This window comes from Dromaius novaehollandiae, chromosome 2 (genome assembly GCF_036370855.1).
Source record: "Dromaius novaehollandiae isolate bDroNov1 chromosome 2, bDroNov1.hap1, whole genome shotgun sequence".
Classification (NCBI taxonomy): Eukaryota; Metazoa; Chordata; class Aves; order Casuariiformes; family Dromaiidae; genus Dromaius; species Dromaius novaehollandiae.
This window is the reverse complement of record NC_088099.1, coordinates 114,768,133-114,793,464: the sequence shown is the minus strand read 5'-3', so window position 1 is coordinate 114,793,464 and position 25,332 is coordinate 114,768,133. Positions and strand designations below refer to the sequence as shown.

At 40.2% G+C, this 25,332-nt stretch overlaps 1 protein-coding gene across 7 annotated transcripts in view; it reads right to left on the bottom strand.

The window, feature by feature from the left end:
- PPP4R1 (protein phosphatase 4 regulatory subunit 1) overlaps positions 1-24,676 on the bottom strand; it is a 67,382-nt gene extending 42,706 nt beyond the window's left edge. The window contains exons 1-4 of one of the 7 annotated variants that reach the window (XM_064507203.1): positions 24,416-24,676; positions 23,883-23,927; positions 9,042-9,177; positions 989-1,095 (exon numbers count right to left, since the gene is read on the bottom strand). In XM_064507203.1, the coding sequence (XP_064363273.1) occupies positions 989-1,095; positions 9,042-9,177; positions 23,883-23,927; positions 24,416-24,422 (295 nt within the window). In that variant the 5' untranslated portion in view covers positions 24,423-24,676. Of the gene's footprint in view, positions 1-988; positions 1,096-9,041; positions 9,178-23,882; positions 23,928-24,217; positions 24,374-24,415 lie in introns of those variants that run through there. The other 6 variants (XM_064507205.1, XM_064507206.1, XM_064507207.1 and 3 more) reach the window with 6 other exon arrangements.
- Positions 24,677-25,332: the final 656 nt, after the last annotated feature.

The following is a 25,332-nucleotide window of genomic DNA, read 5'->3' as shown; positions in this document are numbered from 1 at the left end:
TCGCAAAGCATTATGTCCGGCAATTCTGGATGAAGGGAAAACAACTACAAGACCTTAACAGAAGAAATAAATGTTCTTCTCATACAAGATTTAACACAAATTTCTCTTATTCTCCACAGCATTCCTAAAATGACAAAGGAATGAAGTTTAGATCTTCTCTGATGCTTTGCTGCTAAAGCCTTTTTACCTCCTTTTGGTACTTCAACGATACCAGCACTGTGTTGTGTCAAATTCAAGCCCTTCAACTTTTTCAAGAACCTCTTCAATCCAGAATTTTGTTGCAGCTCTGCCCACATAATTTTTTCCACTTTTCTCTCCCACTTTTTTTTTTTTAAGCACTATCTCTTTTCTTTCACATTTGTTTCCCATTCTTCTCATAGTTTTACCTTTTATCCCAAACACCCAATGGTCTCAAAATATTCACAAGCAAAAACTCCTCTCTCCCTTCAAACCCCTCCCACTTATTACTTAAACATATCTGTACCTTTCCTACCAATTCCTCCTGCCTCTTATCTTCACATCTGGTTGTGAAAAAATCATTGGTCCCACAGCTGGGACCAGTCTTGAACGTCGCCTAAAAGGGACCAGTCTTTAACAACTTCAGCATTCAAATTCTATCAAAATTAATGGGAATTTTGCATGACTCTTTTTGAGCAAGAAATGTATCTTTATCTATAAATTGTAAAGTAATCATTTGGTTGAACAGTAAATCTATATAAGTACATAATAAAAAGCTATTCAAAAACACACTGATGAAAAGTTCTAATCCTGTATTTCGAAGGGGCTTAAAGTTCTTGAGGAAAATAGCAAGGAAAAAAAAGTCATCTTTGGGGTGATAATTCAAGGAAAGGGAATTTTACAGTATTTTATTGCGTTCTGCAAGAAACCTATGTTGCATATGGAAGAAGGTAAGAGAGAGCACATTGGTCCAAGTTCAGTAGTTCTGATTTGCCCTCATTAACCCAGTAACATGTTTAATACTACCTACCTGAATCATCAGCTAATCTGCTGATTCTCTCCAACACAGCAATACAATCTCTCTCATCATCACTGACTTCTTTCAAAGTGTCCAGCAAACTTCGAGCCACCATTTGCCTAGTTTACAAGAAAGATTAAAAATAGCATTACTTGTGTCCAGAAACATGTCTAAATCAAAAAGTCATGCAATCATACAAGTTTCTTAAATCAAACAGTAAAATTTTATGTAGGTTCGTTTTTAACTGAGTAACTTTAGTTAGTACTGCTTTATGAATACTTAATTGTAATGTTCACCATAATCCTAAAGAACCGTTAACTTCAAATGTAACACTGGAAGTATCTCTTCAGTTTACAAGGACAACAGAAACCAGCCACAAAGCTAACAAATGGCAATTACCTGTTGAGTGAACACACAGGAGCTGAATGTTGGACAGTCAGTATCAGCCCTACCATCCTCACTTCCAAATTCCCTAACTTGATTCATACAAAGCAAGGCAACATCACTATTGTCAGGACAGTTTTAAATAGAATTATGAGCTTATTTTCACAAATGAAAGCATGAGCACTGAAGCTGAAGATTTCCAAACCAATGATGACATTTAAAAACTACGCTTCATTCAAATGCTATACAGAGCAATGTGCACACGCTGTGAAAATAAACAGAACACATGCACAAGCATGTGTGTTCCTGGGACATATATTAAGCAAAGTAGCAAATGAAAATCAAGTAAATATGAAACAAGTCAGAATTGCTTCAGTTACTACTTCCAAGTCATGAGAATTTTTTTAAGGGTTAACTTGTCAGTGACAAGATACAATCAGATCTGGATTTTTGTCCTGTTGCTGTTGCAGCCTATGGTACAAATTCATACCCATCAGTTACCTGGAGAGCCCTAAACATTAAATTTTTGAACAACACAGACAACCACATGTGTCAACCAACCTTCCTTCTCAACAACAGCTTACAATGGCACATGGCTGTCTCTTTAACGCCATTTTTCACACTTTTGGGCAATGTGGGTTGAACACCCACTCACTAGTCCAAAGAGCTGTCAGGATTACCACAAAAGTTGAATGGACTAAGGAACACTGTCTGTTTCTCACCTGTACCCCGGTGGTATTCCTCTCTGGCATTTAAAGGAATCCATGCGTCCAATTTGCTTTCAGCAAATTCTTGTAAAAAGCATTAGAGTAAAAACATAACAGGGCATTCTAGGCTCATTTGTAGAAAACACCACTGAATAAGTAGACAGTGGTGACATAGTAATATCTAACTACACCTGTCCTGCATTCTGGGAGAAAGGAGTCTATTTGTGTCCTCTAAACATTATAGGCTCTGATCTAGGTCTGCCACTATCCCCAACAATCTGTCAAAATTCCTTGTGTGCCTCCAAGGTGCAAACATAGAACAGAGAGGTAAACCTGCTCTGCACTTGCCACAGGCTGAGAGTTAGCGTTTAGGCAATTAATGAGGAATGACTTGGGCACTGAGAGCTCATACTTTGACATGCTCTACTTACTGGAGAGCAGAGAGTAAGCAAGGTTCCCTGGTGCCCTGTCTAGCAGTTTGATCTCCCTTCTCATGCAAGCACTAGTGATGTAGCCACAAAAAGCATACTACAGAGGATTGCAATAAAATATCAATGCACAGTAGGCTATAAGGCTAGCGGTAGCTTGCCCAGAAACTGACAGACCAGCATCTGTGTAATTGTAAGAAAGCTCTGAAGGATGAGCTGTCTGGTCTAGATACAGATAGCGCAACAACAACAAAATCAAGTGAACATGACTCCACGCTCAAGAAAGGCAAGATACATCCTACGACAAGGAAAGGGAGGAAAAGGTTTCCTCTGGGGGTAAGGACAACCTGTGCAGTACTTTACCTGCTTCAATCTCCAGAGTGCTTTCTAACAGGGAATCAGACTCCTCCATGTACATGTACGACAGAAACAACTCCAGCAATGTTAATGACCACAATGTCAGTGGTTTCAGTGGCACAAGTTCTGTTACTATACATTGCTCTTGGCTATCCAGCCCCACGAGCTGGGGCTAGGCTTAACGATTTCTTGCCTTTTCTGTCTTGCCTCCAGCAAGGGTTTGTGCAGTGCTTGCCTCACATGTCATACCAAGCTCCACCAAGAATTTCAATGCATATGCGTTCTCAGTGCTACCATAGTGGTCTTCACTGCTCTAATAGAGCTACATCTTTTCACGCATTTGGCGAGATCTGGTACCTGACTCCTCCAGGTCCAAACACACTTTCGTTATCTGCTCTGGCAAGTGAAGCTTCAAATCAGTAACTCTACAGCTGTGAACTCTCAGAGAAAATTATTTATTTATTTGCCATATATACCTTTGGTATACAACTGCCACCTAAGCAGGAATGCAACTACTTGTACACTAAATAGGCGACTAGCTAAAGAAAGAGCAGGGACTGAAGGCTGGAGTGCAGCATGCATCAGAAACACTTTAGCTATTATATGCAGAAGTGGAAGATAATTAGCAAAGTCCCAGTTTTCATGAGTAAGCACGGAGAGACCTTGTCCGAAGCTAGAAAATTGATGGAGTTGCAGTTAGGGTATCTTAAAGGCACCGCTTCATTGCTGTTAGCAGCAGGAAAAAATGGGGATATATTATAAACACCCTGCCTTTATGTCCACATGCAGGGCACAGATCTTTCAAAGACTCCACACACAAGGACATAATTGGGATTTACAATGATATACTCAGAGAAGAGCTATAAATACCTGTGCTTGGCTCACTCAAACTCCTTTCATACATTGACCTTATTTGGAATCTGTACTGGGACTTCTAAATGGCATAACTACTGCATACCAGAGGTCTCCCAATCATGATTATTAACTCTTTCTTTAATAAACGTCTACTATAAAATATTAACATCAGAGAGTTCTTTTGTACAGGAGGGGCATTTAGCAAGTAAAGGGGGGAAGGGGGGAGAGTGGGCAATAATTTTTCTTTTAATATTTATGCTATTTATGCATAAGTTCTAAATCAAGATTTGAAGACTTTTCAAATTTACATGAGCATTACCATTAGCAGCTTAGCTTGGCACTTTCTTCCCCAAATAATGTCAGAAGATATTCTGAATCAACTCCCAAATTCAAAATGAACATCTATGTACCCTTCTTAAAGGAATGGCTAAACGCACATAAAGAGGTACATGCCCTCTCAGCCTTTATAAATATAAGGAGTATTTTAAGTAATTAAGACTTCTACTGGTGGCTTGGGAAAATTAGACATCTGATAGTTCAGCTTATATTAACATCATTTTAACATACATTTCTAAGGTAAACTTTATCTATTTTATGAAATTTAAACTTGAGTAATTTTTATTTGGTATGTCTGTATCCATAATTTTGTGCGCAAAAATGTGTTTTGGGGTTTTGTTTCATTTTTACCAAATTTATTCTCTGCCATACAATGTGGTGAGGGAGACTGGACAATTGGGAGGGAAAAGCTAGAAAAGAGGAGAAAGAACCTAATTTATCCTACAATGACAAGTTCTCTGAGAAATATAGTCAGAATTAATTCCATTACAGCTTCATCTGCATCGCTTTGGCTTGAGTTTGGCACTTTCTTATTGTCAGTGTCCACCACATACCCAAAAAAGAGGAGGCTTACACTGGGCTAAGCTGCACAGACGGAAGGAAAGGGAGCAGGGAGAGAAAAGGGCAGCTGAGGATAACCAAATTCTGAATCAACTTGTTGGCTATAATCTGATCATACCTAAATGAAAATGAGGCATGGTATTTTCCTAAGCTTAAGGATGGTCTTGATATGATTATCAACACCCCACCAAACATCCTGCCTTAGAGAAGTTCTTGATATGCAGTGCAGCACAGAGGGATGAAAACAGCATCCTCCTGTTACAACGTGGGTACTTTCTGCATGCAAATCCTATTTGTCAGCTACAAGGCAAAATGATGGCCTTGTCCCCGCTACACAGAGTTGAGAAGACAAACGGCTTACAGCATGGTCCTGAGACATGAATCTCTAAAAATTCATCATTACCTTCAATTCCTCGAAAATAAATTGATTTCTCAGTTCCTAAAAAGCCTCATTCCACCACAGAGCATATATTCTAAAGACATCTAGATTATTTTCCAGAATCACACACGTATACAACCAGGGTGGATATTATAACTGCTAGAGCCAAGAATCAAATAACCACATTAAAATCATTCATTGTCACATGTGGTTCAGCTAACCCTCCTTTCTGATGTCTGCTCTCTTCCATCTGGAGTCCGTAAAACAAGAAGGCTACCTTCTACCAACCATATGGGAAGCCATATGCCTGGGTCAAAGTCAGAGGAGCACATCTTTTAGCCAAATACAACAAGTTTCCCAGAATGTACAGGCCCAGTCTTCATCGACATTGTAGACAGCAAAAATGCCACTGATAACCTGAACATAAGTACACACCCCCACACTTAACCCCTCTTCTAGGTCTAACACATCTTCAGTGACTGCTGAGTGCTCTTCTACCAGTATGTCAAACTTGAACCATTCCAAAAAATAGCAGGTATTTTTCAGAGAACAGCTGAAAAGCAGACAATTAGAAAGCATCCTGAAACATCTGACAGTCACTATGGCCAACACAGGGACTTGGATAAGCCTCTTCCACAGAAGAGGATGCCTACAGAATGGGAGACAGCTACAGTGTTTCCAGATCTGTCCCCATTCAGTCACAAGAAGTATGCTCTGGTTCTGACAAAACAAAGGAAGGAATAAGCTTTCTCACAGCTGAAAATGCTGCGAAGTCTGTCCTGTCTTTGGAAGGCTCCACTAAGATTCCCACGTTAGTGCACAACAGAACTCTTCTAAAACTCACTTACAAGTAATATTCTTTATGGGAAAAGCAAAGGAGTACTTCCGAACAGGAAGCAGCATGGCTAGAAGATGGTAACTTAAAAATATCTATATTCATAGCCAAGACTGACCATACTGATAGACGAGAGTCTGTCACGATCCGCCTTGGTTTGAAGGAAAAGGGCAACTGCAACTCCTCAAAATGTGCGTTGATCAAAAGTTCCTGCTGCTCAGGAACTGCCTCCCTTTTCAGGCAGATCTACTGGTAAGTGCTGTGGATTTCTGAGCCTTCATAACGTGGAATGGAAGCAGGTTAATGGAAAGAAAGTCTAGGAAAATTCAGAGGATTTTTCAAATGAGAAGAGGTAAAAACTATGCTCCAATCTGCACCAGCAATTAGTTTCTAAAGCAAATCACAAAAGGGAATCCTCATCCATGTCATGCATACACATCAGTGCTGCCAGACACAAGGAGACCCTGCTTTTCAGGGTGATGGCCTTGGCCCTCTGCTATGCATCTTCTCTTGCTGCAACATGAAATCGGATTATCAAGGCATGTGCTAGACATGCTTTTCAAATCTGGTCTGGAGGCTGCCTCTTCAGTTCATTAATAAAACATAACCGCAGCCGTACTTGCCTTGGTTTTCAGATGCAAGAAGGATCATTTGTCATAACATTTTTCAGGCTCCCCTCCAGTCTCAAAGACTAAGACAACATCTGTGGTGCTTGATCAACAACATTTAAACAGTGAGAATGTAAACAACATGCCAAAATTGGCACACAGCAACTCCTCCCACCATTCAGAAAGCTACTGAAGGTTTCCCTACCTCACTCTTTCTTCATCCTATCAAAAATCATACATATGTAAACAAGGAAAAAATTCCTCTTTGCAAGTTCAAGTTTAATTTGCTAATATTTCTTAGGATGTAGACATAGATCAAGTTTCATCTCAGAGCAACAGGCTTTGACCTCAAGATGCCAGCTAAGAAATTATGAGTGTTCACGGAATCCACTCAAAGAAGACTAGGCTTCTGTGTTAATTGATTAAAAAAATTTCATTGTAATTATTCACTATGATCGTGCACTACAAATGTGATAATGTGCTACAGAAGTATGAAACATATGCAGATGACTTACCAGACAGAGAAAATGAGAACACAAACATATGCAAAATGAAAGAATATGTAAAATGAAAGTTTATTTCAAAAAACAGTAAAAGGGAATTCATCCACTGAAAGCAAAAAAAAAAAAAAAAAATCTTACTCTGATTTACCCAGATTCAACGATTATGTTTCAAGGGTATAGGCACAAACAAACTGAAACTTCCACATGAATGCAGGTTCAAGGTCAGAGAAACATGGTTTTATTATCTCAATCATAATATAAAATAGTCTTAAATCTACATATAGGTAACTGGATGCAATACCATTTTTAATCTAAAAAGACAAATTAAATTTAATGTTTCTTCTGAACTTCTGCCTATAAAAAACTCCAGTTCATTCATCTAGCAAAAATCTCTGGTATTTCCTCAGACTAATTAATACTAAATTGATATAAGCTGCCTGTAATAGGTGCCTTCAGATTCAACTGCTACTCACAGTCTTATCACTAATGGCTATCTCATACTATTTCCTACATTATCTTTTGCTAATACATACACCTAGGCCTACAGAGACCTAGGATTAAACAGGCCTATACAGGCAACAATAAGAACAACAAAAAACAGGGAAAACTCTAGCTACTCCACCCATTTTCCCCTGCAGAAAAACACAAGCAAGCACAGGATGCATGAAGCTGGACACTGTCTTCAACAAGATTTCAAGCTTATACATGCCCCACACCTGTGATGATACACACTGACAGACTTCGGCAGTTATTTCTCAGATGGGCAAGTAAAACATTACGACCAACATTCTTGTTTGAAGTTCAAGTCACACAACTTGAAATTCTCAGAAATTTGTTCTCCTTCTTATACGTTTTTATTACATAATTGTCACAAATCAAATACTCATAAGCCTGAAGGCTCTATCTTCTTCCCTCCCTCCTCATGAAAACTCAAAAAAACCCAGCACCCTCCTAGCTGGCAAATTGCTGATTTCACCTCAAATAGTAAAATAACACAAACTTTGGATTTCAGGAAAATGGTAGAATCAAGCATTTCAGAACTAAGTTATACATACACATTTATGCAGGCTATAAGAGAAACCATTTTAAAATTGTCACCTTTAGTTCAATCTGAATAAAAACACACTGGCCTTGCAAATTTGGAATATGTTCATATATGTAGTATGGTATTTTAAGTACACTCACCTGTTAAACACATGGCTAAATCATTACTGAATTGTGGCCACATGAACAAAATAAATACGCTAATCTACAGTGTGGTTGACTATAGACCTATCTTCTATATACTCCTGAATTAAGAATCCAACATAAAAGCAAGCATACTTTCTTAAAGATGTACCTGGAGCCCAAGTCAAACTATGTCAAAATAAAACACCAGAAAACCTCAACAATACTTAAGGTGTTTCTGTGATCTAGTAACTATTTACAATTACAATTAAAATAAATGTTGGTTTTGAGTATCTCCATTCCCTTACAGAATGTGCATGCACGTGCGCTACAATACCTGTGCTTTTAAATGAAGCAACTAGCTCAGGGGCATTAGAGAAATACGAAGTGGAAAACCTAAACTAAAATATTAACAGGACAAGCTAAGACTTTCTTTTTAGCGTGTCTTTTGTTTAAAATAACCAGAAGCAGCTATACTCGAACTGTTGTCCACAGATTAGGATGAATCTGCAGAACACTTGGGTTCCTCTGGCAAGCTACGGTGCTGTTCATTATTTTCTCCTGACCTTTCATTAAATATTTTCCTAATGACACTTTCCACACAGCGTTACAGAGACAGTTGGCAATTATCTACTAGCGCTGGGTCAACAGGAATGGAAGTGTCCATAAAAAACTAACAGGATATGGTCCATGTCATGAAAAAGTTCAAGGAGCCCCGAACTGCAGTTACTTAACAGGTAAGCAGATATTTTTTGTTAGCATGAATATTTTGTTCTCTGTAAGCAGAGAGTGCATCAGCAAGCAGAAGGAGGAGTGGGAACTGAAGAATTTTGTAAATATATTTTTTTAAGTTATTTGTATTTCATGCAAATTACCTTGAGTCAGATTTGAATCAGATGAATAGTGTGCACACTGTTCTCCAGAGAAGACATTTAAAAAGCATACCTGTTAAATATGTTCTCACTTGCAGCGTACTTGTCCAGTCTTCCCAAAGGCGTCAACATTTCATCTTGTGAGACAAAGTCCAGGGCTGAAGGTATAATAATCACATCAGACTCTGAGCTGTAGTCATCCACACCAACTATCAGAGACATCAGAAATATTCCTTATAATCACAATAGTTTAACACTAGAATGATGTCTGTTGTTGGTCTGAGATACAGAAGACTAGGCAAAACCCTGTTCACAATGCGTTTACTAAATGCAGCACTACATCCTCTCTGATTATTTCCCCTAGCTTCCCTGACCCCCATTAAATCTTTTTTATACAGGGCTGATTACCTGTAAATTGGATTAAATATCTTTCGAGTCATTTCCTCTAGATCCCCAAATACAATGTTTCATTAAACATCTGAGGCTCATGACATTTTTGTCTGTTAAAGGCAAATGACTTTAAGCTAATTCTAAAGTCAGCTTTTTGAAGACACCCGCACTAAAATCACAGTTGCAATTAACCTAGAGATAAAAATTTAATACATTATCTAACAGAACAAAAAGGAAGTTTAAAAAAATCTAAACAAAAGCACAACAGAAAGTTCAGGTGTGTTGCTACATCTGACTATCAAAGAGAATAGGTACAATTCACCTATTACATAATTAGTAATCAGTAATTACACAAACCCATATGTAAATAAGCAAGTTCATATGAACAGACACCTTTATCTACATAAAACCACAATGAAGTGGAAAAGGGGTCCATTCCACCTCTGCATAGTTGTTTGAAAGATGAGGATTTGAACTACCATCTTTGTTAGCTTCCATTTGCCCTCTAGTCTGCTTGAAAAATGCAATCACTTATTTGCAAAAACCTGCAAATACAAACACTTATTTGCAAGAACTATTTCAGGTCATCTGCTTTACTCCTAAAAATACAACACTACAGTATTCTACAACCGTTCTTCGGTCTGGCCAAATTTCTCCAGAAAACCTTTTGAAAACTGGCAAACGGAAACAGAGGTCCGACAATTAATTTTAAAGGGTAAAATCCACAGAGCAAAGAAAAGATTATTCTCCTCTCACCTTTCATACAATTATACTACATTATGTAAATTGGTAATCAGATATATTGTATCATTTTCTTCAATATTCAACATTCAAAGCACATAAGCAGATACAATTTTCTAGCTTCTTCCTTACCATGTTTCAAATGTCAAGATGTATACACCAAACTTCTCTAAAAGAATAACATTTTCAGACCTAAACTGAGTTAATAGCATTCCTTTACCTACAAAGTAATTCTCCCATTTTCAAGCTGAAGAATGAATGGACATTGTGTAATTGGTCATAAATAAATCCTATCCTTAGAGGAGGGTCCAAATTCTGCAGCTGTTGGTAGTACATGGAATTCTTGAGAGAAATCACAAGGAGGTGACAGGAAAAAGAGCATGGCATATTGACAGAAGGGCAAGAAGAATCTGGGAGCTAGGGGCAAGGAAGATGAAGTCTATCAGCAGCTGGGAGAGACAAAGTAGGTGGAAGAGCAGCTAGGGGACAGAAACTGGTGCTCTTGGACATGCTTTTAAAGTAGAGGATAACAAACTGGGAGGAGCAGAGGGCAGGAAGGCTCAAGAAAAGGTCAGGTGCATAGAAGTATTGCAGCACAAAGAGAAAGCACTGAGCAACTCGCTGTTTACACAACTGTTTGAACTCATGTTTGCCCAGACCTGAAGAGACCGAGACACAAGTTTTTTTTTTTTCTTCCTTCTTCTTCAAAAATCAGTTTTCTTTTCACAAGAAAAGGAGGGGGAAAAGGTAAAGATGCACTCAGAATGCAAGTTAGGATTTTATGCCAAATAAGTTAACAAGGAACAGGCTACTTCCTTTCACAGGCCTTTAATTCAACCCATCAATTGATTTGAAACAAGGGTTTTTTCTGCCTCTGCAAGTATGCCAAGTCAGCTATGCACCTTTCTCACAGCAAAGTCTTATTTTTGGGTGCGAGATCCTAGTTTCTGGGGGCTAACATACTTCAAAAGCCAATGAACACATTCTTACAGCTTTCATATGTGAATGAAGTTGCACATGTACTCCTCATTTCAGGAAACGGATTGTATTAATTTAAATTTTATAATACCATTATAATTGTATCCTGCACTAGGCAAGTAAACCACTGTATTCAGATCAATTTCTAAACTACAGAACTTAAATAAATACACTTAAATTGTGCCATAATCAATTGCATGGGGTGAAAAATGTCACTCTAATATTTAATAAAATTAATTCTATGACAGGGTTGAAATCCTATTTTAAAATCTGTAGATCAGACTGTACATTTAACAGCACAAACTGAGAAAACTACATCAAAATATAGTCACTGATATAGTAATTGCTATTTAGCTATCATTCAGTATTCCCATTGATGCTGAATGCATCAATTAAAAAATTCTGACCATTATACCAGCCACCACTATTTTTTTCTCCTCTATTTCTCTCCTCTCAACCTCAACTTTGTGTTGAATGTTCCTTTTTTTTCCTCTTCTGTATTCATTATTGTATAATACTCCTACAGTGGTCCAACTGAAGATGCCATCTTAAGACACTGCAAAAGTCATGATTTCATGTATGCTCAATATGTGCCTGAACACACAAACACCACAAACACACACTGAAGTTGGCTGGTTGGCTGATTTCTTTTATTTAGTTAAGGCAAAAATTATCACAACATTCAGTTATGAAGCCAGGTAAGTCAAACAAACTGCTAAATACACTCTGCGTCAGACTTAATATGACAGCGATAAAAATATGAGTAGCTGCTTACAATTTACCTATTCTAGGTCTCACACTGGTTCAAACAGAAAATAAGCTGCATGGATTTGGCCCTGCTGTACGTGTGCATTGTAAAATTAAGTTTAGCACTGCAATAAGCTTGACTTGCCTGTTACTGATGCCGAGCAGTATTTATTACTCAAATCATCTCAGCATCTCAGGTCTTAGTTACAGAAGAGATGATTCAAATGGCAGTATCATTATAAAAGCAACACAAATACCAACAAGGAGGAGAGAGGTGATAAAAAGAAGTCAATCAGTATATGAACATGTATAGTTACAGAAAGTACTACTACACAGGAGTCTCACACATTTAGTTTCACTTTCAACATCAAGACACTGATCTAAGCAAAAGGGAGCATCAGCCCAGTAGAATTCTCATACTAACAAAATCCCTCCGGCAGTTTTGTCTTTAACTTGCCCCAAACATGATTCACCAACAGTCTAACCCCTTCTCATCCAAAATGCATAATAAGCATACTTTACGTTACCCAATAAACCAAGTCAGTCCTGATACTCCCTACACTTCAAGGTTATTCCAAGAAAGCTAGCACTCAAAACAAGACAAGCAAAGTATGTTAGCAAACATTAACTGAGGATTGCCTCTTCAGCCCTATCTGCTTTCCACTCAACCTTGAGTACTCAGATCTGAGTACCACAGCACTTTTTGAGCTGTAAGTTTTACAAAGGAACAAATGCAAAAACACCTCTGAACACAAGACTTGGCTTGTTTAGTGGAAACTCTACAAGTGCTGAACCTCCAGATTCATTCTCATTTCAGAATGTAGACCAAGCAACAGGGCTACATGTTACTCATCTCTCCTGCTGCAGAAAAACTTTAGGGCACTTCCTCTATTTCCTAGTTCCTGTGCTTTTTCAAAAATGTACAAGTCAATGAGGACCAAATGCTCAGAAGGTATTAAAGCCCACAAGACATCCCTGAAATTAACACTAATTCGGTGCCCAGCTACTTTGCAATCTGGGCTTACGTTTTCATGCCAACACGCAAAAGAAGCAGAGTTAGAAACTGAGAGTTTCTACAAAACTGCGCTATCCTGTAAATACAAAGTTAGTCGTGGTGGTGGGATGAGGAACAATAATGGAACGACAGTGTAAAAAGCAATCACAGTGCACTATTTTCTGTCAATATAAGCACCAAAGTAGTGCAAAATGAATAAAAGCATTAATTTACCTAGATTGCTCAGGTTTGTACTGAGTAGTTTGCAATTTTCTCTTCAAAACTCTATGCTATTACCACCACACACAAGCACCACAGCATAACAAAATAAGCACCAGACTGGTAGTTAAATTTCATGTCAACATCTGATTCTATCACTGACCTTTGGTCACAAGCCAGGTCACTTCTCTCCGTACCTTCGTTCTCCTGTCCGGTCATTTGTCTGTCTTGACTGTTTTTAGTATAAGTTCTTCAGGTTTGCCTATCTCTCTTGCATCTGTTCCATACAGTACCAAGAATATGCTAACACACGTGTACCACCACTTGAATTCTCCTGTGTTCTATAGCAAGGATGCAACAATGACTTGCCACAGTTATTAACTAACGTGGACCACAGAGCCATCTGCTGAGAGAGACTATGCTTAGAGGCACTTAGTCAACCAGTGACAAGCGTGGTTGAGAAGCCATACAGCAATAAAGCAGAAGTCCATTTAAAACTCAAGCCACCTAAAAAACTGTAGCCTACAAGCCAATTTTCAAGTGAGCTAATTTTTACACTACAGATCTCATCTTCACAGTATCTTTCAAAAAAGTCTTGATCAGATTGCATCTCTGCCAAAAAGGAGCACAAGATCACATTTGCAAAAATAATTACCATCTTTCTTTTATTTAATAATACATGAACAACTCTCTTATCATAGACTGTTTGGTAGCGAGGTCAGACATGCACTTTTTTTGAGTTCTTCTGCATCTGTTATAGGCTCCATGGCAGAAACATAACATCTCTCATTTTAATGAGCAATTTTTCATTTCTCAAAACTGAGCAACAAACATCTTTAAACATTCAAGACCTCCAACCGGCATTAAGTTCTCTCATTTTATCTTCTGCATTCCCAAAGCAGTCTCAAGATCTATTAAGAAATCTCTACAACAATCGCTACAGATACATCTAGTAAAATGGACTAATATTTATTCAACTGTAGTATAGGCTATTTGCTACAGCTTAATACAGCACTCCAATGCAGAAAAGACCTAGTTTGGTTCTGCTGTTCCAGCAAGTAATTTTTCTGTTTAACTGTAAAGCAAAAATAATAGTTCTACAAGTGCAAACATTTGATTTCATATCACAAAGTAATAGCAGCGAGTTTGTTCTAAATTACTATCCTCTATGCTATGAAAGAATAAATTCACCTTGCATTTGGACTTCTTTAGAACGTAAGAAGTCTTCTCAGCCCTTCAATGTTGTAAATACATCATTTTTCATCTCATTTTCTGCAAGGGATGTCATTTTGCATCTTGATATTCTGCAATGGGAAATCCACAGCAGCAATAACAAGATTTTCTGTAAAGCATGGAAGCTAAACATCTGTATTTGTCCACAGTCAGAAATTCATTACTCTTACTCTTCTGCTGTGCCCTATATTCCACCTCCAGTTCAGCAGAGTGACATCACAGGCCAAAGCATCAGTCATGCTATTTCAGCTTCATCTGCTACCACAAGTTTACTGCACTGCTTCAATAACACTAGCCAAATGCTATTGCAATGACAGATAGATACATATTACAAACTACATTTGCAATGCTGAGTTCCACCACCTTGCCTGCCTGATCCAGGCATCACTCACTGGTGATCACAGATCGACTGTCAGAAAGTGGGAGATAATTTTTCCAAGAGACATTTAAAACCTACTATCTCTACTTTTCTGCTGCAGTCTGAGAGAAAAAATGCAAATGAGATGCCACAAGTTCACCCTGGTAGAGTAAATGTTTATGGTGAAAACTGCAAGTTTGAACAATGTATGATTTTACTCGCCAAAAGCACTGAACAGGTAAACAGAAGTATAAAAAGAATCAATTCAGATGATAATCTTAGACTCCAGTCTAGCTGGCATTTTAGCTCAAATAAGGACCACACTTCTCTGCAAACCAGCTCTGATGGAAAGTTGCTTGCTAACAGCTGAGTTTACCACGATACTCTTGTAGCACTTTCATAGCAGAACTTGCTAACGGCTTAAAGCACAGATAGAGTAAATCTATTAAAATAAAGCTTGTGTATTTTACTGTGGGGGAAGGGGGGCAGGAAGTGGGTGAAGGAAAAATGCAGGATTCAAGATCTGTAGTTATTTACACACAGAAATTACACAAGTATGGCACAACAAATCTAAATGAGCGCTAGACTAAACATAACAGACTAAGAGAACACTTTCATTTAGCAAAAGCTTTTTAAAAAAGGATGCAGTTATAAAGCATGCAAAAGGAACTGCATTTCTCATCCAAACATCAGAGGAAACAAGAGGCGATAACAGATCCTTTAAGCAACAAGGATAGGTGTAGCTATGGCTACATTTGTCTCTTCGAGGCATACACAAGCAGCACTGAAAAGTCCTGATTTGCTCTGAAACAAAGGAAAAGTTGTTCCACCTCATATTGTTCATTAGCCATAAATTTGTACAACAGTGGAATGTACCTTCTACTGGTTAATGGTTTGATCTGCAGCAAAACCTGGTCCAAAGGAAACTGAAACAAAGAGAAGGACATCCAAGCTAGCAGTTAAAACAATCAACAATTTATATTTTGTCCACCAATTTCCTGTTGGGAGTATGTCACACCCATCACCATGGCATCCAAGTCCCCTGCTATTTAAGTCCTTTTCTGTTATCCTTTCCAAACAACTGCATACAGTTAAGAATTCTGGAACAAGGCTGGAACTAGGTAAAAGTCAGATAATGCTAGCAGGAAGTATTCTAAGGTTGTTGGTTTGTTGTCTTTTTTTTCCCCTCTCCTCCATAAGTTTTTACCAGACAAAGGTATCCACCCTCAAACTGTGGAGCACTGCTGCTTCTTTTTGACCGCCCTATGACTATTGAGCATTCTACAGCTTTATATTGAGAATCCCACTTCCATCTTCAACTGAGATGTTCTGCTCAGTCCTGCTGCAACAGAACCCACACATTCACAGCACTGGGAGCAGCACTCAAGTTCTGCCCCAACTCTGTGTCTGTTCTATGTAAAAACATCAAGTTCCAACCACATAAGGACTAAATGGGAGGGAGAACATTACGAAGCAAGCAGCTGAAGCTCAAATGCTCCAAGGGCTTGTGCTTGCTTTGCAATGGTGATGTGACACCTTGAGTTACAGCTCATGAGCTACTTAACCCAACTGCTCTACTTCATTCACTGCACACTTACTTTCGATCAAATTTGGCTAGCTGAAGTACAGTAACTCAAATATGCTTACTTGGGCTAAATGCTGCAGAAAATACACGCTTTGTGATTAGCAAAGCCATAATCTATAAAACAGTTTTGCAACATAAAATCACTTTCTGTTTCTCAATTGTCTCTCCCCACTTAAACCCTAGATAATGGACTTTGGACTTAGCATGACAGCATTCAAAGCCCTTGGTGAGACAAGCCCTAGTGTTTTCCAAGCACTGAGGGGGAAAAATTCATATGGCAACTCCTCACACTTATCCTGCTTGTGTGAAACTGTAAAGTGTAAAACTGGTTACGGGGGAATATTGAAAAGTACAGAATGCATTGGATTCACTACAGAATGCATTGGATTCACTCTTAAGGAAAAAAAAAGCCACGGGTGTTAATTTCAGAATTATTTAACGTAGGATTTTGACAATAAAGCATACATACATGCACATACAAGTATCCCTACAGACTAATCAAGCTATTTATCCTGTAGGCTAGGGAGGAAGGAAAAGGTGGTCATTCTTGCATTCAGTTTCTCAGAGCTGTTCAGATACTATGGCAACAAGACATAAAAATACCTGAGTGGACTTGTTTATCAGAGAAAACAGTTCAACAGTCTGTGTTATCATCCATATAGAACGTCACTTTTATAAATACCTTTAGCTTTTACAAAAATTATATCTGAGCATAATGCATATTATTTTACCATTTGCCTTTCATTTTTCTTTACCTTTAAAATAATAATAATTTTTAAAAAATCATCAGTACTCAACTCTCAGTGTAGTTGTTCTGCTGTTGCAAATGGCAAGTAAAAAAACCCTACTTCACAAACAAATTTTGACCTATCCCATGGGACCAGATCTTAACAGTTCATTGGCAGAAAGAAGAAACGCACTGTCTCACACAAGCCAAGAAAAAGCCACATTGATTTTACTTATGCTATACCTTCTCAAGCTGACAAAGAAGCCCTGATGTTTTGGGTTCCTTTAGGGGCACCTGTCCCTGGCTTGCTCTTTCCAAAGACAAAACTGTTACTCCAGCTCTCACAGCGGAAGATATCACTACATCCCATTCTGCCACTGCTACAAGTCATCTCTTCAGCTACTACTCTTACAGCGAAAACTTTCTGCCCCTACAGAGGGAAAGTCTTAGCAGCAAAATACATGCATAGGAATGTGACATATTTTGTCTTCAACATGCTGCATTCTGCCATCTCCACAATAGATCAGCAGGCAGAAACAACTGCATGAACACCAAGGTTTCTATCTTAAAACTCAAAATTTCAAAAACTCCCATGTCTTTCCTGACTCCTTTCCTCCTCCTCCTTTTTTGGGCTGCTGCTTCTACCTTTCTCTCCCATCGGAAGGAGGAGATTCCCTGTAGCCCTAGGCGAAAATTAAGAAGCAAAAAAGAAGAAAAAGAAGCTGGAGGAGCTGGCAACCTCAATTGAGGATTCTTGTCAGTGACAGGAACATAAAAGGTAGTTGATGAAGAGCACATTTCCACATCAGAAATGATGCTACTGGTCTTGGAAAGCAGAAACCCTGGAAAATTACCTTCTCTTCAATCCTCTGCTAGATGTAATGGAGGAAAAAAAATGCAACTGCATGAGGAAGGTTCATTAGCCAAAGTCAAATCAAGCACAATCCTTTTCTGGCATCACTTTCCTATCTCTAGGATCCTAGGAGGTTGCTCAAGAAAGAGACTAACCACTACCCACCTGAGACCACTAAAACCAGAATTCCATGCGGACAGAGCCGTCCACCTGAGTCTCCCAGTTTCTTTGAGGGTCAGTCACCATATTAAAAAGACAAAAAAAATGAACTGAACAGTCAGGAGAATTAAAATGTGATCTCCAGGGAAAACAACAGACTTAACAAGTATGCTTCATTAGCATTAAAAACTGATTATTTGATTCCCTACCAAACAGAATCACAGTCACACCAGAGACCTGATTCTGACCACTACAGAAAGGCTGCCATTAATTTGTGTTATTATTTTTGCAATGCAGACATTAAAGATTGAAGACTACTGAAATGCCGACCCAAGAACTCAGACCATCTTAGCGCTCTCTCACCAGAGTTAAAGCCTCTGACAGGACCAAGAGGTCAGGCATTCTAATCTCATGTCAAAAGTTTAATTATACTGAAAGCCAGAACCAAATCTAAGAAGCGACCAGACTCGCAGTCCACACGTAACAATGAACAGCATAATAAAATTTGGTTAATTCTTGTTCTGTGGTAAAGCAGTACGAAGGAACAAAGGAATCGCAAAACAAAAACTCCTGATATTACCATGTACAGCTGTTAGAGAGGTAAGGTGAGTTTTAACATATAAAACATGTTATCTTAGTATACAATGCCTAATTCACTGCAAGAGAACAAGAACCAAAGCACAGCATCAAGCTGCAACTGTGATTTGACACCACACAGAAATGCAGACCAAAAAAGAAACCAAAGCTTTCGACTTTGAGTACTAGGAAAAATCAACTTTAAAAATTAAACTGAAATTAAGCATTTCAAATGGAAATTAGCTTCTATTTGAAAGGATACCTACATACTGCCCAAGATGTAATAAAATTATTTAATTAAAAGCATTCAACCAACACAAACTCATTGCCGATGCTGGATGACTTCTGAGTAATTGGGACAACACCATATCACCAATGATAAAACAGCTTTTGACATCTGCAGATGCACAGAGTATTTTCTTCGACTCAGCTAAATAATTGGTTCACTCAGAGTAGAGAAGCCCACTGGGAGGAAAGGCTAGAAAGGTCTGTTCTCCTTTTCCAATCAATGAAAGAGAACTAGGTACTAAAAAAACACTAAGCTCTAAAAGCTGTTATATTCTATTTACTATATTTTTCAAGTCTTTAGAACTATTTTACTCCATTAGAAAAATCAACACCAGTAACACTACATTCCTAAATGTAAAGATTACCTTACTGCTAAAACTGCTATGGTAAGGGAAACAACGTTATATATAACTGATATAACAGTTTTAAACTAAAAATGTCTAAAAGACACTTAGATAATAAAATACAGCTTTCTGCATCTTTAATTGAAACACCTGAAGACTAAGTGGATAGAAAAAGATAAATACCCTCACCAGTTTCTAACATGATAAACAGTAAAGCTTCAGAATCTGAAGAGATACAGGTTAAGCTACATAACTGTCAAAACATGTATGTTATTGATAGCTATCAAAAGACTGTATACTTGATAACTATCAAAAGATTGTATTTAAATGCAGTCATCAGTTATCTGTGAGAATAAGCTTTCATTCAAAAAAATAAATACAAGTGCAAAACAAGACTGAAATCAATTATAAAATCAAAATTGCTTTCCTCTGCTGGTTTAAATTAGAATAAAAATTCTGATTTAAATAAAGTTATCTTGCTTTACAATCTGGATTCTAATCATAGATAACTCCATTTTTCAGCATATACATCCTACACACATCAAAGGACAAACAGAAAGAAGCATCACAATAGGTTTGATTGCATCTATCTGTACTGCTCAGTTCAGCCTTCAGAAATATCCACAGGGGAACAAACCTATTTAGGAAGGACCATAAAGAACATTTTATTTACCAGCAGAAACATTTAATACTGCATTTTTCTCCTGTGTTTACTTCTCATTCATTTTTGTTGCTCATTTTCTGTTTTGTTCTCTGTTTGCCTTAGACAGTTACATCATTCTATTTTGATGTTGTATGCACAAGTATTTGAACGAAAGCCATATTTGCATTGATTTCTTTTCATTTACTGTTCAAGATTTCAGACAGAAAATCAAGGAAGTCAATTAGTCCAAGCAGAGTTACGGGTAACTGTCTACCAGAAACAGAACTGCTACATTATTTTGCATAGTAGCCAGAAAATTCAACCTGGAAGCCTACAGAAGACCCCACATTATTTACTCCACATTATTACTCCACCGCCAATAGGATTTTTCTCCCCATTTTTTATTTTTTTTCCTTAATGGCTATCATGAAAAGACTCCTGTTAAGTTCACCTTTACACAAATAAAATGCAATTATATGTTACTAATTTTGGAGGGTAGTTAATAATAAAATTGCATTTCACAATAAGAAGTTACTTTTAAGACCTGAATTTCTTTTATAACCTTCTCTATGTTCAGCCAGGATGCACTGCAGATGATTTACTTCAAACTCCTGAACAATGAAAAGCCACTGGCTGAATACTGGAGAACGAGAATTTGTTTAATCACTATCATAGTTTTTGGCATCAGGAGTTATCTCAGCAGAAGCAAAATATTATCTAAAACCAAGGTACTGAAAATCCATGTGCCAAGCTACGCAACTACTGAAAGAAATGGTCACCAGGAAATATACCATCAGGTGTAAAGTATGCTTTCACCCGAAAAAAATCAGAGCTTTCCAATGGTTACCAAGCAACCAAGATCAGGAAATAATATGAAGCTTTCAAAATACAAATGTAAACCAAAGATAAAATTAATTATTTAAAATTCAAATCCAGCTGGTTTATCAACCACTCTTTGAAAGCCTTTCTTATAAAAGCTCCTGTTTAATCTCTGACCTCTGAAATAAATAAACAAAAACACAAATTTTAAATAGATGCTTCCCACTTATATCCTGAAGATCTCCCATTATTCCAGAAGTAGATCTACTAGTCTCTTTTGAAATCTAGAAATGTTTCTTTTAACTTAAATATTTATCACATTTTCTTTGGAAAAAGGTAAATTTTCTTTTTTTAGCAACCACTAAAACCTTACTCCAAAGATACAATAATCTACATTTTTAATATGATGAATTAGTATCCACTGAGCAGGTACAATAAATGAAAGGAGTCACAAATTGCAAACTTGTGCAAATTGTTGACTAAACTCCAACTTTCAAGTAAAATACTTGAGACAGATTAAAGACAAAAGAAATCATAAAGCTGCTCTTAGCCTATATAGCTATAAAGATACATACACACTTGGTTTAGTACTTTCAGCAGCAAGTGCACATTGTTGTTTTTCCTCAACTCCAGAACTTTCTCCTATTGGTTTAGAACATGACCAATAAAAGGTATCTATTAGTCACCTTAGTGATTCTCATCATTCTTTTATTTTTTCACACTTCTATTGCATTAGAAAATGGAAAACCACATTATGAATTATTATCACCACCAGAAAAAAATATTCCATGATTCAGAATCAAACCTGGACTCACTAACGAGCTATTGAAACATGCCTAGTCCAGTAAAATGTGCTAAGCCATACACCGAACCAGTGGTCCAGCTTCAGATGTCCAATCCAAATCTTTACATATTCATCTAGTCTTAATCACTCCTGCCTTTCTTTCCAGTGTAGTTCATACATGAGATGTTTCTATTGTTGTTGCTTGATATTCGATCAATTAAAAAACACAAAGATTTACTGAAAATCTATGCAGCTTACTTTTCTAAACATCCAGTCAGTTGATCTCATCTCAGTCTTTTTTTTTAATTCATATTATTTTACATTTACGTAAGTTCTCCTTCTAAATTGTACCACCTGGACTACAGGTATGGCCAAACTTCTTTTTCCTTGTTTGTCCGTACTATAGCTTAGTGCATTTAATAGCAAGACCACACCTAGCGGACTTATACATGCATAAAAGCTGCCAGCACTTCCAGTTTTCTCACAAGTGCATTCTATTACTTCTGGAATATGCCTCAAAATCATTTTCTAACACTACTGCTCAAATAAGTAGCTTTCAAATGTTCACAACAGAGAGGTACTGTAGGCTGGGGTTTCAGGCCTGGGAAAGCCAGGCCAAAATTGCAGCTTTTGTTGGTTTTTTTTGAAATTGCCTATTTCACACGTGCAAAGATGAAATGTAATCCTAAATAACGCATCAATTGGGAAAGCTTTCATAAATTGCGTAAGACCTGTTGTACATAGATACGAAGCATGACTATCTCAAAGAACTATAAGACATAATGCTTTTGACTATGTATGTACAGTCTCTTCAGTCTGTATTATTTTTCTTTAGCTCATGTCCACATCTCAAGAACAAAAATCACATAAAATTCAAAATTGTAGAAGACATCAAGTGTGATCAAATTATGTCCAGACAGCACACACCGTTTCATGCAGATTCCTGTTTTCTCTAAAAATAATACACGTAAGCACTGACCTATTCACTTTTATCTATTTCCATCAGAACCTCAGTAATTTTTTATAAGGATCAAATTTTTACATTTCTATAGCTGCTGCCTTCAAAACATTCTCATCTGAACTGAGTCATATCTCCATGCATATATAATTTCTTCCTTTTTAAAGGCAAGACCATAACATTCAAGCCACCTGCAGGAACCCAAGGATTACAAATCATCTCTCCAAGGACTATAATCACATCTTACTTCTACTGTCTTACAGTCAAGAAAAAAAAAGATTACTAAGTGGAAATTTAAAAACATGTGTCTATTTTTGATGTGTGTGTACCACTTTTTTTTTTTTTTTTAAAGTCCTCACCTAATCACAAAAAGTTTTCAAACAGCTACACTATCAATCTGATTTTCAAACAATCAGAACTGGAGAGGAAAGAAAAAAAAGGAAGAGTCTTACAGAAAGGCTCTCTCTTTGTGCAAAGCAATACACGATACAAAAAGCCTGAGAACAAATTTTAAACATCAGCTCACAAAATGGAAAAAAGACTAAAATGTTTCCAGTTAACTTCTGGAAAGCACACATAACATTCCCAGAAGCACTGAAACCAACATAGGTTTTGCTCCTGCAATCTAGCCCTTGCAAACAGATCACTGTGAAGACTGCACAGCAGACAAAGTACCTTCAGACAGTGATGAGGGTCTGCACACCCACAACAGACTGCATGGCTGAAGCCTACGTTATGAATCACCTCAAGAACAGCTGCCGCCTCCATTTTCACTTGCCACACAAAATTTACCCGGCTTCCAAAGTTCTCTTCGTATTGACACTACCCATACACACCCTCCTCACCTGCACAACCTTACACAGCCCTCGCTTTCAGCCTGCACACCTCCAAACTGGCATTTTGAACGGGAATCGCCTACCGCAACTGCCCCCTGACATAATGCTTCCCTGAGCATCAATTCTCCGAGCATCGATTCTCCATCGGTTTCAGGAAGAAGGGGACCAAGTGGGGGAGGAGGAGGAGAAGGAAGGGGGGGGGGAATAAAAATATATATAATAACGATGACTTTAAAAAAACATGTTTCAGGCTCCAGGGCATCCACCCAGGGCCTTTCTCCTGAGAAGCTCCCCACACTATTCAGAAGTGATGAACCCCCCCCACACACAGCCGTTAACGGCAGCTCGCCACCGCGCCCGGCCAGCAGAGCCGGTTCTCCTCGGGCCGCCTGACAGAGAGGCTTGCACCAGCCCCTCACGTTAACCGTGCCCCGCTCCGCAAACCCCAACCGCTTCCCCCCCTCCCCGGGCCAGGAAAAGCCCCGCTCAGCCCGGCCTGCCCCCCACACGACCCGCTGGATTTCATGTACATAAGGAAGCGCGGAGCATGGCCTCCTCCTCCCACAATGCACCCTGGGCATTCACATTTGAAGCTACTTCCTCAACTGAAAAAAAAAGAAAAAAAAAAAAAGAAAAAAAGCCCCCGGCCCGCGCCCCCACCCACCCCCTCAGCCCCACTCACAGCCGTCTATCTCCTCCTGCAGGTCCTCCTGGAGCAGCGACAGATCTGCGGGGGACACACAATGTGCCAACGCGCCCGGCGCACTTCCCCAGCACCCCCCCACACACACACGCACGGAGCACCGCCACCGCCCCCCGCGTGTCCCCACGCCCCCCCACCCCGGCCCACGGGGCCCCGCCGCCGCAACGCGCCGCCGCCACGCTCTGCCCCCCCTCGCCCACCCCCACGCCGCCGGCGCAAGGACCCCCCCCTCCCCTCCGCGCGCACACACGCGCGCGCGTTACCGGCGCGCCCACGCGCAACCCCGCTCCGCCCGCCTCCTGCCCACACCCCACCTTCGCACGCCAGCCCCACGGCGCGGGCTCCCCGCGCACGGACGGGGACGCGGGGAAGGGGCGCCGCTGCGGGAAGCGCTTCCTAAACCGGGGCGGGGGGGAGGGGGGAGGAGGAGGAGGAGGAGGGCGAGGGCGAGGGCTGGTGCCTCGCGAGGGAGGCGGTGTGTGCGCGGAAGGGGGGAGGGGGGTGCTACCTACCCGCCATCTTGCTGTAGCCCCCACGGGGTGCCGGGCTACATTGAACCCGCCGCGGAGCGGCGAGCGGGGCAGCGGCGCCGCCGGCGGGAGGGGGCAGGGCAGGGCGGGCCCGGCGCGGTGCAGGCCCCGGCGCCGGTGGCGGCGTCTCCCAGTGTCCCCGGGAGAGTCGCGCACGGCGCGGGCGGGCGGAGGAAGGCAGGAGGAGGGGTCTGGGCCGGACACGCTGCCCCCGCCTCCGCCCGGGAGAGCCGCGCTCGCACGGCCGCGCCGCGCCTCCCCGCCCCTCGCACTGACTCACGCCCGGAGCCGCCCAGCGCTGCGCGCGGGCGCCCGGGCCGGGGAGCAGCGGCGAGGCGGCCGCCGCCGCCTCCTCGCGGTGCCGCTCACCTGGCAGCGGGGCTGCCCGCCCTCCCCGGCGCCCTTGGCACGGCCGCCGCTTCCCCTTGGCACGGCTGGATCCTGCCCAGCCACGTTTCCCTCGCTCCCTGTCAAAGGCTCTGGCTCCCCAGCTCCGGGCCGCTGCGGGCTGGGGCGGCCCTGGGGCGGTGCGGTCCAGTCCGGCCCTACCCGGGGGGTCCCTGCTTCGGGCTTCGTGGGGTCACCCCGGAGAGAAGGGTCTCAGTCGAGTGGCCAGGCCGCGAAAGTCTCCGCTTTGGGCTTCGTGGGGTCACCTGAGAGATGGGGGTCCCCGCCAGGCGTCCGGGATGCAGAAGTCCTCACACGGGCTTTGTGGTATCACCCTGGGGAGAAGGTCTCCACGAGGCATCCAGGCTGCAGAAGTCCTCGCTTTGTGCCTTATGGTGTCACCCTGGAGAGAAGGATTTCCACAAGGTGTCCAAGTCACAAAAGTCCCAACTTTGTGCCTTATGGTGTCACCCTGGAGAGAAGGGTCTCCACAAGGGGTCCAAGCCACAAAA